The sequence below is a fragment of the Pseudophryne corroboree genome, chromosome 3, assembly GCF_028390025.1.
Source record: "Pseudophryne corroboree isolate aPseCor3 chromosome 3, aPseCor3.hap2, whole genome shotgun sequence".
Taxonomy (NCBI): Eukaryota; Metazoa; Chordata; class Amphibia; order Anura; family Myobatrachidae; genus Pseudophryne; species Pseudophryne corroboree.
In genome coordinates this window covers 436484894-436503555 of record NC_086446.1, presented here as the reverse complement: position 1 = coordinate 436503555, position 18662 = coordinate 436484894, and the positions used below count along the sequence as shown (strand labels likewise).

Here is an 18662-nt window from a genome sequence, read left to right as displayed (position 1 = left end):
CATTCACTCACTGTAACTCTGGCGGCGGTGATTGGGCATTTTAGTCCGAGCGGCTCACTGTACACTCCGGCGGCAGTGGGGGTGGGGGGTAGATTAGGCAGTGTTGTCCGCGGATCAGTTTAACCTCCCGTCAGGTGGAGGGCGTGTCTGGGCTCCGGCAGTGGGGATGGGGTGGGATCGGGCCCGCAGCTGCACATCACTGTAACACCGGAACTACGGGTGTTGCCGCCAGTACGGCCACCACAGTGCATATGCGCTGTTTGCAAGGCACCGCCAGCACACACCTAGTTACGGCCCTGGTCATTACTGCATACACTACATGTAAGGTAATCCATTTTAATCCAACTTTTAACAGTGCCCCTTTCTGTCATCAAACAAGACGTACAGAACTAGCAGAATAAGGGATTCCTAGAATACAAATTTAGACTAAAGGATATTGGCCTGCAGTAGGTTATTATACAGTCCGTATAACTAATCTAGGGTATTATTTTGCATGATTTTTTTTTTCTTGCCAAATTAAACTTTATTTTGTTTCTTAACAGCATAAACAACCTAAGGTACCACTATAGATATTCCCCAGGAACACATATCTTTAGTAATCCCCCCATGAAGTCCAGCTTCATCTTGAAGAAACGTGTTGTGAAACTGCAGTAAATTGGTCACACAAGACCTCCATACTAGAAAGTGGTTTGCATTCCTCTATGGAAAACAGGAAGGAAAGAAGTACAACTGCAAACAGACTGAGGGCCCGATCCAGCATGAATTGGTGAATTGTGGAAATCGCTATTTGGCAGTTTCTGCAATTCTGAATTGCTGCATGCATGCACGCACGAGGACTTAGATTGCAATCACAGTCTAAATCCTGGCGGGGGGGGGCGTGGCGTGGGGATGGGAATCGCGCGGCATTGGGAGGTGGGCCTGGTCCGGATAACAAAGGCATGTCCAGACCGTTTGTGTGGCGGGCTGCGGCGGTTGCATGACGTCATTCGCAGCTGCTGCAACCCAAAACATGGCGGCACTGTGACTGCCTTCACAGCTAGGCTGCACAGGCAGGGGGCTACCCTAAACATGCCAGCGCTTCGCATTTTAACGGGGATCCAGAACTCGGCATGTGGGGTGGCCTTGCCCTGTTCTAGGTGGCCCCCCGCATGCTAGATAGGAGAGTTGTAGTTTTGCGATTTCTTACAAAACTACAACTCATGCTGCATTGGGGCCAGAGTCCCTTTCAGACAACTATTTGGAGATATATACATAAAAAACAGCACTAAGATGCTTCTAGAAACAGTAGACGTAAAGACACTACCAACCTTAGACTAAACTTATACAGATTAATTTTGTTCAAAGAAATTGGAGATATATATTTTTATATATGAATTTTATCTATCTTTTAACATTCACAAAATACAAGAATACAACAAATATAAAAACACATGTATGAGCAGGTGTAATAAATAGCATATTGCATACCCTTAGATTCATAATTGCAATGGTTAACAGAAAGGGATCAGTGACAGCAAAAATGTAATATCAGTTCACTTTTACCCAGCAGGATTTCAGGAAACACCCCATATAACATTGTTTCATTCAGATAAGCCTCATACATATTTACCTAGATAGAGACATTAGAAGGCAGGTATAGCCACCTAGATGTGTTTTATTTTAGATATTAGTAGATAAAGCCCCTATTTCCAATTCAAGTTACAACACAATGGGTATTTGTGTATACTTTGTATACAACGTATTCTGATGGGGGGGGGGGGTCCCTTTGAAAGTACGGAAATGTCGACCATCTATAACTGAATAGTTAAGTTCAGTATATTTCATTTACACAGGTTTATCTTTATACTTGCTCCGCAATAAAGAAAGAAAAAAAAACATTATACAAAAGAAACACCTCAAGAACCTCCCAAAGGTCACCCTTTTACAAAACAATATATGATAAAAAACCTGTGCAAGTGAATAAGTATTCAATAGCCATTCATTATAATATGCACACAGATGCAAATGCATTATCTAGGTGTCTATGTTGAGGCGTGCCCGTGTGTGTTTAGTTTTATTTACCACTGATTTCCATTTTGTGCCGATGCACCACATCATGGACAATGCTATAATATGTACCTGGTTTCCATTTCTTACTTGACGTAATATTTCACAAATCGTTTTATTTTAAAATTGCAGTAGAGTAATTTCACTTTATGGATGTTCGTGGTAAGTTGTTGGTAAGGGGGGATTCACAGATTGTGAATCAAACATAGGCTCCTTTGAGGTGCACTCTTCTTACGATAATTACTTAAAACAACTTTTAATGAATGTTTAAAATTGCAAAAAAAAAACGCTCAAAGAGATGTATAAAACAAAACATGTAATTAGTTATCAATAATTTCAAACTTGTTCATATCTTTTTAAAGGCGTGAAATAGAATAAAATATTTAGGGCTAATTGACATAGATATAAATATATTCAATAAATGACAATGAAAATATCATCTGTAATCTCCGTAAAAAAGAGGTGTAGGGGGTATTGCTACAGTAGGTAGCATATGAATTGGTACATATGAATTAATATCACATAATAGGTGTCGATTTAAAATAAGATTTTACTTACCGGTAAATCTATTTCTCGTAGTCCGTAGTGGATGCTGGGGACTCCGTAAGGACCATGGGGAATAGACGGGCTCCACAGGAGACAGGGCACTTTAAGAAAGAATTAGGATACTGGTGTGCACTGGCACCTCCCTCTATGTCCCTCCTCCAGACCTCAGTTAAGGAAACTGTGCCCGGAAGAGCTGACCGTACAAGGAAAGGATTTTGGAATCCAGGGTAAGACTCATACCAGCCACACCAATCACACCGTATAACTCGTGATAAACTTACCCAGTTAACAGCATGAACAACAACAGAGCATCAGATAACCCTGATGCAACCATAACATAACCCTTATTTAAGCAATAAATATATACAAGTATTGCAGAAGAAGTCCGCACTTGGGACCGGCGCCCAGCATCCACTACGGACTACGAGAAATAGATTTACCGGTAAGTAAAATCTTATTTTCTCTAACGTCCTAGTGGATGCTGGGGACTCCGTAAGGACCATGGGAATTATACCAAAGCTCCCAAACGGGCGGGAGAGTGCGGATGACTCTGCAGCACCGAATGAGCAAACACAAGGTCCTCCTCAGCCAGGGTATCAAACTTGTAGAACTTTGCAAAGGTGTTTGAACCTGACCAAGTAGCCGCTCGGCAAAGCTGTAATGCCGAGACCCCTCGGGCAGCCGCCCAAGAAGAGCCCACCTTCCTAGTGGAATGGGCTTTTACTGATTTTGGAAGCGGCAAGCCAGCCGCAGAATGAGCCTGCTGAATCGTGTTACAGATCCAGCGAGCAATAGTTTGCTTTGAAGCAGGAGCACCCAGCTTGTTGGATGCATACAGGATAAACAGCGACTCAGTTTTCCTGACTCTAGCCATTCTGGCTACATAAACCTTCAAAGCCCTCACTACATCTAGTAACTCGGAATCCTCCAAGTCACGAGTAGCCACAGGCACCACAATAGGTTGGTTCATATGAAAAGATGACACCACTTTTGGCAGAAATTGTGGACGAGTCCGCAATTCTGCCCTGTCCATATGGAAAACCAGATAGGGGCTTTTATGTGACAAAGCCGCCAATTCTGACACACGCCTAGCCGAAGCCAAGGCTAATAGCATGACCACCTTCCACGTGATATATTTTAACTCCACAGTTTTAAGTGGCTCAAACCAGTTTAATTTCAGGAAACTCAACACCACGTTGTCTTTTTCTGCTAGGATCCGACTTTCAACCGCCATGCCGTCAAACGCAGCCGCGGTAAGTATTGGAACAGACAGGGCCCCTGCTGCAACAGATCCTGCCTTAGAGGCAGAGGCCATGGGTCCTCTGTGAGCATTTCTTGTAGCTCTGGATACCGAGTCCTTCTTGGCCAATCCGGAACAATGAGTATTGTTCTCGCTCCTCTTTTTCTTATGATTCTCAGCACCTTGGGTATGAGAGGAAGAGGAGGAAACACATAAACCGACTGGAACACCCACGGTGTCACCAGTGCGTCTACAGCTATCGCCTGAGGGTCTCTTGACATGGCGCAATACCTCTGTAGCTTTTTGTTGAGGCGGGACGCCATCATGTCCACCTGTGGCAGTTCCCATCGCCTTGCAATCTGCGTGAAGACTTCCTGATGAATTCCCCACTCTCCCGGGTGGAGGTCGTGCCTGCTGAGGAAGTCTGCTTCCCAGTTGTCCACTCCCGGAATGAACACTGCTGACAGTGCTCGTACGTGATTCTCCGCCCATCGAAGAATTCTGGTGGCTTCCGCCATCGCCACCCTGCTCCTTGTGCCACCTTGGCGGTTTACATGAGCCACTGCAGTGATGTTGTCTGATTGAATCAGCACCGATTGGTCGCGAAGCAAGGTCTCCGCTTGACTTAGGGCGTTGTATATGGCCCTTAGTTCCAGGATGTTGATGTGAAGGCAAGTCTCCTGACTTGACCACAGACCCTGGAAATTTCTTCCCTGTGCGACTGCCCCCCACCCTCGGAGGCTTGCATCCGTGGTCACCAGGACCCAGTCCTGAATGCCAAATCTGCGGCCCTCGAGAAGGTGAGCACTCTGCAGCCACCACAGAAGAGACACCCTGGCCCTGGGAGATAGGGTGATCAGCCGATGCATCTGTAGATGCGATCCGGACCACTTGTCCAACAGATCCCATTGAAAGGTCCTCGCATGAAACCTGCCGAAGGGAATGGCCTCGTATGACGCCACCATCTTTCCCAGGACTCTCGTGCAGTGATGCACCGACACCTGTTTTGGTTTTAAGAGGTCTCTGACCAGTGTCATGAGTTCCTGCGCCTTCTCCGTCGGGAGAAAAACCTTTTTCTGGTCTGTGTCCAGAATCATGCCCAGGAAGGGCAGACGCGTCGTAGGAATCAGCTGCGACTTTGGAATATTCAGAATCCAGCCGTGCTGTTGTAACACTTCCCGAGAGTGTGCTACACTGATCAGCAACTGCTCTCTGGACCTCGCCTTTATGAGGAGATCGTCTAAGTATGGGATAATTGTGACTCCTTGCTTTCGCAGGAGCACCATCATTTCTGCCATTACCTTGGTAAATATTCTCGGTGCCGTGGATAGACCAAACGGCAACGTCTGGAATTGGTAATGACAATCCTGTACCACAAATCTGAGGTACTGCTGATGAGGTGGATAAATGGGGACATGAAGGTAAGCATCCTTTATGTCCAGAGACACCATAAAATCCCCCTCCTCCAGGCTTGCGATGACCGCTCTGAGCGATTCCATCTTGAACTTGAACCTTTTCAGGTATATATTCAGGGATTTTAAATTCAATATGGGTCTGACCGAACCGTCCGGTTTCGGTACCACAAACATTGTCGAATAGCAACCCCTTCCCTGCTGAAGGAGGGGAACCTTTACCACCACTTGCTGGAGATACAATTTGTGAATTGCAGCTAACACTATTTCCCTCTCTATGGGGGAAGTTGGCAGGGCCGATTTGAGGTAACGGTGAGGGGGCATCACCTCGAATTCCAGCTTGTATCCCTGAGACACAATCTCTATAGCCCAGGGATCCACCTGTGAGTGAACCCACTTGTGGCTGAAATTTCGGAGACGCGCCCCCACCGGGCCTGGCTCCGCCTGTGGAGCCCCAGCGTCATGCGGTGGATTTAGTGGAAGCCGGGGAGGACTTCTGTTCCTGGGAACTAGCTGTATTGTGCAGCTTCTTTCCTCTACCCCTGCCTCTGGCAAGAAAGGACGCACCTCGGTGAGGGAATATATGGCAAAAAATTTGACTTTCCAGCCGTAGCTGTGGAGACCAGGTCCGAGAGACCGTCCCCAAACAATTCCTCACCCTTATAAGGTAAAACCTCCATGTGCTTTTTTGAGTCGGCATCGCCTGTCCATTGCCAAGTCCACAGGACCCTTCTGGCAGAAATCGACATAGCATTTATTCTAGAGCCCAGTAGGCTAATGTCTCTTTGGGCATCTCTCATATATAGGACAGCGTCTTTTATATGCCCCAGGGTCAGTATTATAGTATCCTTGTCCAAGGTATCAAGTTCCTCCGATAAGGTATCTGTCCATGCTGCTACAGCACTACACATCCAGGCCGACGCAATTGCCGGCCTTAGCAGGGTACCTGAATGTGTATAAATGGATTTCAGGATACCCTCCTGCTTTCTATCTGCAGCATCTTTTAGGGTGGCCTTATCATGTGACGGCAGGGCTACCCTCTTGGATAAGCGTGTTAAAGCTTTGTCTACCCTAGGGGCGGATTCCCAGCGTAACCTCTCCGTTGGCAGGAAAGGATACGCCATAAGCATCCGTTTGGAAATCTGCAGTTTCCTATCTGGAGATTCCCAAGCCTTTTCACATATCTCATTTAACTCATGTGAAGGGGGAAAGGTCACCTCTTGCCTTTTTTCCCCATACATATAAACCCTCTTGTCAGGGACTGGGGTTTCCTCTGTGATGTGTAACACATCTTTCATTGCTATAATCATGTAGCGGATGGCTTTAGCCATTTTAGGCTGCAACTCTGCATCATCGCCATCGACACTGGAGTCAGTATCAGTGTCGATATCTGTGTCAACAATTTGGGATAGTGGCAACGGCCTCTGCGCTGTAGGATCAGGCATGGGTTGAGACCCTGACTGTCCCAAGGCTTCAGCTTTATCCAACCTTTTATGCAAGGAATTAGCATTAGCATTTAAAACCTTCCACATATCCATCCAATCGGGTGTCGGCGCCGACCCCACATTCATTTGTACCCGCTCTGTTTCCACATAGCCTTCCTCGTCAAACATGCCGACACAAGCGTACCGACACACCACACACACAGGGGATGCTCTATTAGAAGACAGTTCCCCCACAAGGCCTTTTGGAGAGACAGAGAGAGAGTATGCCAGCACACACCCCAGCGCTATATGACCCAGGAATCACACAGTAACTTAGTGTTAACCAAGTAGCTGCTGTATATCAGTTTTTGTGCCAAATTTATGTGCCCCCCCTCTCTTTTCACCCTCTTTCTACCGTGATTCTGCAGGGGAGAGCCTGGGGAGCTTCCTCTCAGCGGAGCTGTGGAGAAAAAATGGCGCTGGTGAGTGCTGAGGAAGAAGCCACGCCCCCTCAGCGGCGGGCTTCTGTCCCGCGTTTGTGTAAAATAATGGCGTGGGCTCATGCATATATACATTACCCAACTGTATATATGCTGCTTTTTGCCATGAGGTTCCCAATTGCTGCCCAGGGCGCCCCCCCCCTGCGCCCTGCACCCTACAGTGACCGGAGTGTGTGGGTTTAGTGTGGGAGCAATGGCGCACAGCTGCAGTGCTGTGCGCTACCTCAGATGAGGACTGGAGTCTTCTGCCGCCGATTTCGAAGTCTTCTTGCTTCTCACGCCGGCTTCTGTCTTCTGGCTCTGCGAGGGGGACGGCGGCGCGGCTCCGGGATCGGACGACCAAGCGTGCGTTCCTGTGTACGATCCCTCTGGAGCTAATGGTGTCCAGTAGCCTAAGAAGCAGGACCTATCTTCTAGTGAGTAGGGCTGCATCTCTCTCCTCAGTCCCACGTAGCAGAGAGTCTGTTGCCAGCAGATCTCTCTGAAAATAAAAAATCCTAACAAAATACTTTCTATTTAGCAAGCTCAGGAGAGCTCACTAAGGTGCACCCAGCTCGTCCGGGCACAGATTCAAACTGAGGTCTGGAGGAGGGACATAGAGGGAGGAGCCAGTGCACACCAGTATCCTAATTCTTTCTTAAAGTGCCCTGTCTCCTGCGGAGCCCGTCTATTCCCCATGGTCCTTACGGAGTCCCCAGCATCCACTAGGACGTTCGAGAAATAGGGAATTATTTCTGCAAATGATAGAAAAGTGTAAATTAGTTAGTGCAGCCCCTGGCAAAATAAGAAAGAAAAGATCCTACACACATGAAACATATGCCAAACTCATAGAGGCCACACCATCAACTTGGTGATATAGACACATTACAAACGATAATTAAAAGTTATGTATCACCACCAATTTGGTCAGTCTGCCAGGATTAAATATCCCACATAACGATGTGAATTGGAGTGGAGAAAAAGATAGCCTGACACAGTGATGGCTCCATGCCTCTGCTGTCAGTCTGTGTTCCTAAGCAGTGAACAGACTAGGGCAGTGATATCAGTGCTGAGAGAAGGCAGAAAAGGTACACTTCTGCTGTTGGAGAGGTCTGCTAGTCACCCCTGTTGTAGTATTACATTGCAAGGTATGATCTTACCAATTATCCAGTAAGAAATACCTGTGTGGAAAAGGGTAGCCCATGTGAACGTGTTGGTGCAGCAGGAAATATCCCTGTCAAATGTGGTCTCCCCTGAAGCCGGCTCCCACGAGCGCTGCATGGGAACCCGGAAGTAGGCTGTGATGACACGTGTTGTGCCAGGCGCTTGCTTTCAACACAGCCTGGCGTGCCCTCCTCCCATACCGCCTAAAAAAGATATTCTGGGCTGTATGTGTCAATGACAAAGAGGCTGCTATTACAACATGTTAAATGGATACGTACTAATTTAGGTCACTATATCATGGAACAATACCATAGGATATTGGTAATTAAATAGGCAATAATATGCACTTATTATATAAACATAAATTTGTTTTCAGAGCAGAGAAATAAAATCATAGATAGGATAAACATTGGTACTGTAACAACATATTGAGTGGAAACACTATATCTTAGAGTAATGCCATAAGAAATGACTAGAGGATACTGACTAGATGATTAAGAGTGACAAACATATTCATTAATTTCTTACTAACATAAGAATAAAGATTAAATCATTATTCCTAATGTCAGATCACGGCAATATTTCAGAGTTTCTCTCCGAGGGTGGTATTTATCAAAGTTTGTAGAGAGAGAAAATTGTGGGAGATAAAGAACCAACCAATCAGCTCCTAACTGCCTTTTTTTTAAGAACAGCCTGTAAAATGTAAGACAGAAGCTGACTGGCTGGAACTTTGTCACAATTTTTCTCTCTCAGAGCTTTGAAATATATCCCAGAGGCAGGGGAACAAATTGTAGTGGTAGCAATGCTACTTTCAGTGGGTAATGTCATGTATCATAAAAGAACAAGGGTATTGAAGGATTTTGGCCTTAGAAAATGCATCAGATTTATTTTCCCCTCAATTATGTTGTACACATATTATGAAATTTAACGGAAAGCTGACCCTCCACGGCTGCAGAACAGTAATATATTATAATACACTCACAGGTTCTCTTCCAGAATATCAGAACTTGCATCCTCCTCCTCGTTTAGCTGTGAAATGTTTGAGGTCGGAGTCCTGATGAGAAAAAACAGGACTGTCCCAACCAAGCTGATGACTGTGAGCGCTATGAACACTGTCCTGCGATCTCTTTCTATTTAAGTAAACAAAATAGATATTAAAAACAACATTTTTGGGGGACACCCGCCCTATATATTTCACTACTTCAGTGAAATTACTGGCAGTAATTCAACACTGCAACAAATGAGGCACTAATTAAACATATCTGGCTCCGGACAAATATTACTACTGTGTAAATATTCATGGCACGATATGGGGAGAGATGTGTGCTGACCAAACCGCTCAGCACACATCTCTCCCCCACTCAGCACAGCGCGATGTGTGCTGAGCGTGCGGGAGGAGATGGGGGGGGGGCTCATTTCACCCAGCGATAGCAATGTGCGGGTCTGCGCATCGCTATGAGGGGTACACACGGAGTGATCGCTGCTTAAAATCTAAGCAATCTGGTCAGATTGCTTAGATTTTAAGCAGCGATCGCTCCGTGAGTACCCCCCTTTAGTGTGTGCGTGTACACAGGCAGACTGGATGGGCCAAGTGGTTCTTATCTGCCATCAAGATTCTATGGGGGAGATTCAAATGTTTGAAAAGTCAGTTGGGAGTCTGTTTTTTCCTATCTAATAGACAGGAAAAAACAGACACCCAAACGACTTTTCAAACATTTGAATTCCCCCCTATGAATCTCTAACAGAGGGAGAGGATGTTTTGGGGTTTTTTTTTGCAATGCACAAATAAAAACATAACTTTTAATTTTAAATAAAATCAATGACTCTTGTGAGGATAGATAAGGAAAAATAGATTTAAAAAAAAACTAGTATTACCAAAGTAATAATATAGTACATAAAAGACAAGAATCGCGATTATTAAAAAAACACAGATTCTCCCAGTAATACTGTGTACCTATTAACACTTTAAATTATTATACACTAGCCAGTTCTATCTTTCCCTATATTTTGTTGTGAATATGCTGTGAAATTTGTGGTCTCTATTAGGCTGGGTACACACTACCCAACTTGTCTGCAGACTCCCGTATACACCAATAGAGAGGCCGATTCTGGTAAGCATACACACTTACCGATTGGCTGCTCGATGTGTCTACGCTGACATCATAGCTGGGCAGGCATTTCTTGCCTACCCAGTCAGGATGTCAGTCATTGGCTGTGTAGCAGGGCCAACGCGATATGTCTGAATAACATTGTTCAAAGACATATTGTGTTTACACATGCACTCTGCAAACCATATATTGTACATTTGCTAGAACATTTGCTAGAACATCGTCCAATGTGCACCCAGCACTCAAATTCTTAAATACATAGTTGTAGTTTACAATGTATTTGCAGAGTCTGCATTTAGGTTTATTGTTTATGTTAAACACAACTAAATTTCTTAATATGTGCTGTAATATGCATTTATATTATGTTGATTTATTAGAATACATTCTTTGTATTACTGTAATGGTCTCGTGAATCATTTTATATACAGCATTAAAGGACACATTGTACAATGATTCCTTTTAGTTATTATATAGAGAGTGTCAAGAATAGATTTAGCCACTATTGTAGATGAAGTCTTCTTGTTTGTTAAATTAATTGGAGTTACACATGGCACAGATGTATTAACCACACACACACACACCCTAAAAGTTTGTTTATTACACTTAAGATGAAACTAGTATAATCCTAGTAGACAGTATTATGTGTTGTTTGGTTTTATTAGGCTCTCGGCATCCAGTAATATAAACGGTTGATATGGTGGTATGTTTTAATATTAGCCACCTGTTACAGTATAAAATTTTATGGAATTTGTTTTTTTTCAGCAGTATATCACAGCAAACATTATTTTACCATATGCTGCTATAAAAAATAGGTTTGCCATAATAAATGGCTATAAAACTCTGCATGTGTGGGAAAGATTGTGCTATTGAGGAACTGAACCAACTTTCCAGGGATCTGAACTGTCAATATTTTTAAGACTCTTGTGTGATGCAATTTGCAGTCAATTAGGTCTAAAAGTTACCTTAATGAAAAAACAGGATTTTGGTACTTACTGGTAAATCCCATTCTCTGAGTCCATAGGAGACACTGGAGTTCAGTACTATGGGGTATAGATGGGGTGATCAGGTGAGCCAGCACTTTAACATTTTTAAATGTGTGTGACTGGTTCCTCCCCCTCTATACCCCTCCCAAGACCAGTTAAGAAATTGTGCCCGAGGAGAGACGGCAACCCGACCAACAGAGGAGGAGTTAAGCAAGACAACCATAAAAAGAGATCTCTGTAAAAACAGGAACCTCAGAACCACACAGATATACTTTGAACATGAGTGTGCATGCGTAGAGAGATATAGAAATATATAGACCAATATATCTCTATACCCATAAGATTGTCATACATTGTAAATAACACATGTTTTAGCAGTCACACCCAGGATTAGAATCCCCGACCTGTGACACTGAAGGTAGCCACCGCACCGACAGAGCCATGTACGATTGCGGAAAAAACATACAAATGAGAATGACAAAATGACAGTAACGCAAAGAAACCTTGCAACCAGGTCCAAAGGACACTTAGGCACCCGGAACCACCGGTACAATCAGTGGAAGAACCACACCGACGGAACAGAGCAGAGCAGGATGGGCGTCCAGCGTCCCCTATTGACTCAGGGAAAGGGATTTACCGGTAAGTACCAAAATCCTGTTTTCTCTATCATCCATAGGGGACGCTGGAGTTCAGTACTATGGGGACGTCCAAAAGCTTCACAAACGGATGGGAGAGCGCTGAGAATTCCGGAAAACTGCAAAGGCAAGCCGTGAATCAAGGTTGCAACCGAGAGAACAACGGAGCGTGACAAAAAGATGTCAGTCAACCTAAGATGCAGTGTGACCCAGAGGCAAACTGATAGAGAGACCCACCAAGACAACTAGGATACAGATCTGGCATGTGATATAGATAACATACCAACAGCCCTGCTAGAGAAGCAGACAGCCTGTTAAGTCTGGTGATGCAGATATTGAAAACAAGGGAGAACCATCATGGTTACACAAAGACTAAAGCCACAAAAAAGGGCCCGAAAAATATACCGACTGCAAAGGCTAGTCAGACGGACTGCAACACTGCAATATCAATCGAGCTCCGAAGGGTCAATGCGGAATGCTGAAGGCAAACAACTCACTGAGGGTGCGCCATAGTGAAGAACATCAATGAGTGTGTACCTTAAGAATAGCAGTAGTGATCTGCCATGCATACAAGGCAACATATGCCCTCCGATAGAATCTTGATGCATGCAGCCACAGAAAACTGCAGCGTACGATGCGTAAAATAAGAGATCCAACATGTAGAGCCATCAGAGTTCTCCGCATTCCATCACAACACCCGAAACAGCCAATCTGTCAAATGTAGGTGAACGCAGGGGCAACCTTCCAATTTGTCCATAAGTAGGGTGTATTGTTGCCACTGCATGAAAAAACAGGGAAAGAGTAGAAAGGTCAGTTAATACACAAACTAATTGGCATACCCACGTAGTAGACAAGATCGTCCCTGTTGTAACCCCCACTAGAGCAGATAAAAGGACCCTAGGAAAACGTCTGTAGCAAGGACTATGGTCGATCAGATGTCCTGTGGATAGAAAGTATTATGTTTTGAAAATTGTGGTGCTCTTTTTAAACCTGTACTCTATTTTTGTTATTTTTTTACAATAATGCTAAGTTTTGTCCCCCTGTACTGTCCTTTGTACGGCGCTGCGAAACACTTGTGGCGCCTTATAAATAAAATGTCATATTAATAATAATAATAAGGTGGAGCACAATATGTTGACTCCTTGCTGTTAGAAGCATGCTACAATAGAAAAACAGAGCATAAACAGCCTAAGACAGTAGTGCAGTCTGACTGGACTTAAGTAATCCACTCCCAAGGAGAAAAGATGTGACCCAAGACCTTTCCAGCAGTTATGGGTCCAGGACGTCGATGTGCTGAGCAGAATTCTAAGTGAATACTTGCACTGGTCCGAAGACACAGAGTTGTACTGGAAGTCCTATTTAAGGCCAACCAACGCTCCCAGAAGGAGAGAACACTAACTGAGGAGAGGACTCGGCAAGAAAATTTTGTACGATCTAGGAGAGTATCCAATGGAGCCTACACTCTCTGACTAAAGTCTCTGTCTTCACTGAGACTCAAGGAAACCGTCCCTCAGATATACTGTGTAAACAGAAGCATTAATCAATTCTTTCTCCATAATATGTCTACAGTAATAGATCATCCTAGTAAGGGATGAAACCTCTAATTCGAGGTCACAAATGATTAGTTATTGTGACCCCAAATGACGCCACCTGAGTCTCGGGGCATCAAGTAGAAAATATTAAAATCAGGAAAATGACCAGAGGACTACAACTCAAGTAACTGAAGAAGAATCTGTCTGAAGGTAACCAAGAGAAAAAAACCAAAGACATAACGAAATCTTCCTACACCAAGTCCAAACTGGTATATATCCTCTCAGTTCCAGAAGAGACTGAGACCTAAATACAGGACCAAACACCGTGTGGTGTTCCTGAAAACTTTTGTAAACAAAAGCATCAATCTGTTAGCCGAAGACTTGGAGTCCAAAGTAGTGCCTTAAGACTCGGGACCCTTTACATGAACCGACTGGAAGCTGATGCGGAGAGAAGCCAGGTAGCTGAACCGGCCTGTAAACAATTGTTACCCATAAACGTGTAGGCCTTCCTCATCCTGTCCTTTTTAGATGAGATGGGAGGCAAGATAGATAGATATAGATACAAATACATACACCTATCCAGATGTTTGACAAAAAGGTGGTCTAGATGAACCTCCTTGCTGGACAGGAGAAGGAAAACTACCACAGCTTAGTGTTCCATCCATAAACAGGGGAGGAGACCGGATCAACATTCTCCGTTCTCCCTAACCTGCAGGAATAGGAGATAGACATATATATATATATATATATATATATACACTGACTTATACAGATTTGTAATGTTTTTTGTAAAGATACATTGGAAGGCAATAGCATGACATCAAATGACAAAGTGTCAAATCTCCTTTCCCTTATACTCCTCAATCTTACCAGTAAACCAGCTACTAAGGACAAATAAAAAATAAACTGCTCTTTGCAGCCTTCCGAACCAGGGCAGTTCTGGTGTAAGGTACGCTTAAACACTGTATGTGCTTAAGCAGAAAAAACTCCCGCAGAACACCTGTAATCGAAAGGTTAAAGTCCGGGAGTGCATCAGGAAACTAGAACCGCCTCACAGGCGTCCATGTGTGTGTACAGAATCAGAATTTTGCACTGGAACATAAAGTGAAGGGATTGAACATACCTTGAATTATCTTCTATTGTCTAATCAGATTCTGCTGAGGCTCAAACACTTCCCTATTCATTGTAGCTAAAGGCAGCTGGGTGGAGAAAACAGACTTGACAGTAGACAAATGGACACTCAGTCAGATGCCTGTATTGAAGGAATCTGTGGGAACAAAGGTCATTATAGACAGTACAGACTGGAGTACATCTTAGTGATTGATCCCAGGTACAGCGCTAGCAATAAGAATTATAGAGTGATACGATACCCAAATTTGAGACTACATGACGTCTTCATAGATGTGCTGGATTCAAATTACATAGTTATACCGGTGGAAGTGTATACCAGGTTGATGAGGAGAGGGGACAGAGAAATCTCTTTTTCTATCTCATATTCATATATAATATATATATTATATATATATATACACACACACACACACACACACACACACACACACCAGTGGGCATAAAACGCCAGGGGTCAAGCATAATTTGGCTAGTGACGAACGACAAGCGCTAAGGAACTTACAACAGAGGACTGATATCGTCCTGAGAGCCGCAGATAAGGGCGGCTCTATTGTCATCCAGGACACGTCCACATACGCGGCGGAGTGTGACAGGTTACTAAGCGATGGAAATACATATTGCCGATTGGACAAAGACCCCACTCCTGGGTTCAAACAGGAGCTTGACCTTTTGTTGAAAAATGCTGTCAGTGAGGGGTTATTATCTCAGGTAATCAGTGATAAATTGTCCACAAAGTGGCCGGTGGTCCCCCTGTTCTATACCCTTCCTAAGATCCACAAGGACGCACAGAGACCTCCGGGGAGACCTATCATCTCTGCCCGGGGGTCTCTGTGCGAGCCAATTGCAATATTCTTGGATGCGTACTTACAGCCATGCATCCAGGATACTTTTACATACTTAAAAGATACTAAGATGTTGTTGGATAGATTGGCCAGTTTGGGTCCGCTCCCTAATGATATAACCATGGTGACAATAGACGTCACCAGCCTCTACACATGTATCCCGCACGACGCTGGGTTAGAGGCTGTTAGGCGGCTAATTTCGGCTAACCGGTTATACACAGGTCCTGATGTGGATCTATTTATTGAGCTTTTGGCCTATACACTGACACACAATTTTTTCTTATTTAATGGCAGGTTTTATAAACAACTGACGGGGTGCTCGATGGGCTCCCCAGTGGCCCCGTCTTTTGCCAATAGTTACATGTGGGAAACTGAGAGGGGATTGTTTTTTGAGGACGCGAACATCGCAGGGCATATCAAGCTATATTTTCGCTACATCGATGATCTCCTCATATTCTGGAGTGGCGACATCCAGATTCTGACCGAGATCATCAATAGACACAATAGCTCTGCTAGCCCCATCAAACTGACCTGGATTCATAGCAGTTCCGAGATTTTTTATCTAGATGTATGCATACAACTTAAAGAGGGACAGGTGGGGACGACCCTCTACAAAAAACCCACAGATAGGAATACCCTGCTCCGAGCTGAGAGCTCACATCCCAAAGCCATGATCCGCAGCCTACCTTACTCCCAGCTACTCAGGGTATGTAGGAATAATACGGATCCTGGCACACGGAGGTTGCAACTGGAAGAGATGATACAGAAATTCTCAGAGAGAGGATATTCTCTTCCAGAACTGAAAAAAGCAAGAGAGAGCGCTGTGCAACTTTCAGAAACAACCGAAACGCCACTCTAAAGGGTTACCCAAAGAAACTATACCCTGGGTGACTGAATACAACTCCAGTAGCCCGACTCTGGTAAAGCAGGTCAAGGGGATGTGGCAGATGGTCACCTCTGACCCTGACCTAAAGTGCTTTCAAAATAGCAAATTGATGCCCAGCTTCTCCAGGGGCAGAAATTTGAAAGACTTGGTGGTCAAAACTGACATCACGGGTTTCGACACCAAGGGTGCATCCAGACATTTTTTGAGCAAGAAAATAAGAATTTACTTACCGATAATTCTATTTCTCATAGTCCGTAGTGGATGCTGGGGACTCCGTAAGGACCATGGGGAATAGCGGCTCCGCAGGAGACTGGGCACATCTAAAGAAAGCTTTAGGACTATCTGGTGTGCACTGGCTCATCCCCCTATGACCCTCCTCCAAGCCTCAGTTAGGATACTGTGCCCGGACGAGCGTACACAATAAGGAAGGATTTTGAATCCCGGGTAAGACTCATACCAGCCACACCAATCACACCGTACAACTTGTGATCTGAACCCAGTTAACAGCATGATAACAGAGGAGCCTCTAGAAAAGATGGCTCACTACAGCAATAACCCGATTTTTTGGTAACAATAACTATGTACCAGTATTGCAGACAATCCGCACTTGGGATGGGCGCCCAGCATCCACTACGGACTATGAGAAAAAGAATTATCGGTAAGTAAATTCTTATTTTCTCTAACGTCCTAAGTGGATGCTGGGGACTCCGTAAGGACCATGGGGATTATACCAAAGCTCCCAAACGGGCGGGAGAGTGCGGATGACTCTGCAGCACCAAATGAGAGAACTCCAGGTCCTCCTCAGCCAGGATATCAATTTTGTAGAATTTTACAAACGTATTTGCTCCTGACCAAGTAGCTGCTCGGCAAAGTTGTAAAGCCGAGACCCCTCGGGCAGCCGCCCACGATGAGCCCACCTTCCTTGTGGAGTGGGCATTTACAGATTTTTGGCTGTGGCAGGCCTGCCACAGAATGTGCAAGCTGAATTGTACTACAAATCCAACGAGCAATAGTCTGCTTAGAAGCAGGAGCACCCAGCTTGTTGGGTGCATACAGGATAAACAGCGAGTCAGATTTCCTGACTCCAGCCGTCCTGGAAACATATATTTTCAGGGCCCTGACAACGTCTAGCAACTTGGAGTCCTCCAAGTCCCTAGTAGCCGCAGGCACCACAAATAGGTTGGTTCAGGTGAAACGCTGAAACCACCTTAGGGAGAAACTTAGGACGAGTCCTCAATTCCGCCCTGTCCGAATGGAAAATCAGATAAGGGCTTTTTTAGGATAAAGCCGCCAATTCTGACACGCGCCTGGCCCAGGCCAGGGCCAACAGCATGACCACTTTCCATGTGAGATATTTTAACTCCACAGATTTAAGTGGTTCAAACCAATGTGACTTTTGGAACCCAAAACTACATTGAGATCCCAAAGTGCCACTGGAGGCACAAAAGGAGGCTGTATATGCAGTACCCCTTTTACAAACGTCTGAACTTCAGGGACTGAAGCTAGTTCTTTTTGGAAGAAAATTGACAGGGCCGAAATTTGAACCTTAATGGACCCTAATTTCAGGCCCATAGACACTCCTGTTTGCAGGAATGGAAGGAATCGACCCAGTTGAATTTCCTCCGTCGGGCCTTACTGGCCTCGCACCACGCAACATATTTTCGCCAATTGCGGTGATAATGTTTTTGCGGTTACATCCTTCCTGGCTTTGATCAGGATAGGGATGACTTCATCCGGAATGCCTTTTTTCCTTCAGGATCCGGCGTTCAACCGCCATGCCGTCAAACGCAGCCGCGGTAAGTCTTGGAACAGACAGGGTCCTTGCTGGAGCAGGTCCCTTCTTAGAAGTAGAGGCCACGGATCCTCCGTGAGCATCTCTTGAAGTTCCGGTTACCAAGTCCTTCTTGGCCAATCCGGAGCCACGAATATAGTGCTTACTCCTCTCCATCTTATCAATCTCAGTACCTTGTGTATGAGAGGCAGAGGAGGGAACACATACCCTGACTGGTACACCCACGGTGTTACCAGAGCGTCTACAGCTATTGCCTGAGGGTCCCTGGACCTGGCGCAATACCTGTCGATTTTTTCCCAACGGTTTATAATCATGTGGAAGACTTCTGGGTGAAGTCCCCACTCTCCCGGGTGGAGGTCGTGCCTGCTGAGGAAGTCTGCTTCCCAGTTGTCCACTCCCGGATGAATACTGCCGACAGTGCTATCACATGATTTTCCGCCCA

The 18662-nt window shown here is 44.9% G+C and overlaps 1 protein-coding gene across 1 annotated transcript in view; it reads right to left on the bottom strand.

Annotated features, from left to right (window-relative positions):
* MFSD11 (major facilitator superfamily domain containing 11) overlaps window positions 1–18662 on the bottom strand; it is a 162755-nt gene that overhangs the window by 86633 nt on the left and 57460 nt on the right. Inside the window, exon 8 of the mRNA XM_063960439.1 lies at window positions 9294–9441. Within this exon, the coding sequence (XP_063816509.1) occupies window positions 9294–9441 (148 nt within the window). The remainder of the gene's footprint in view (window positions 1–9293; window positions 9442–18662) is intronic.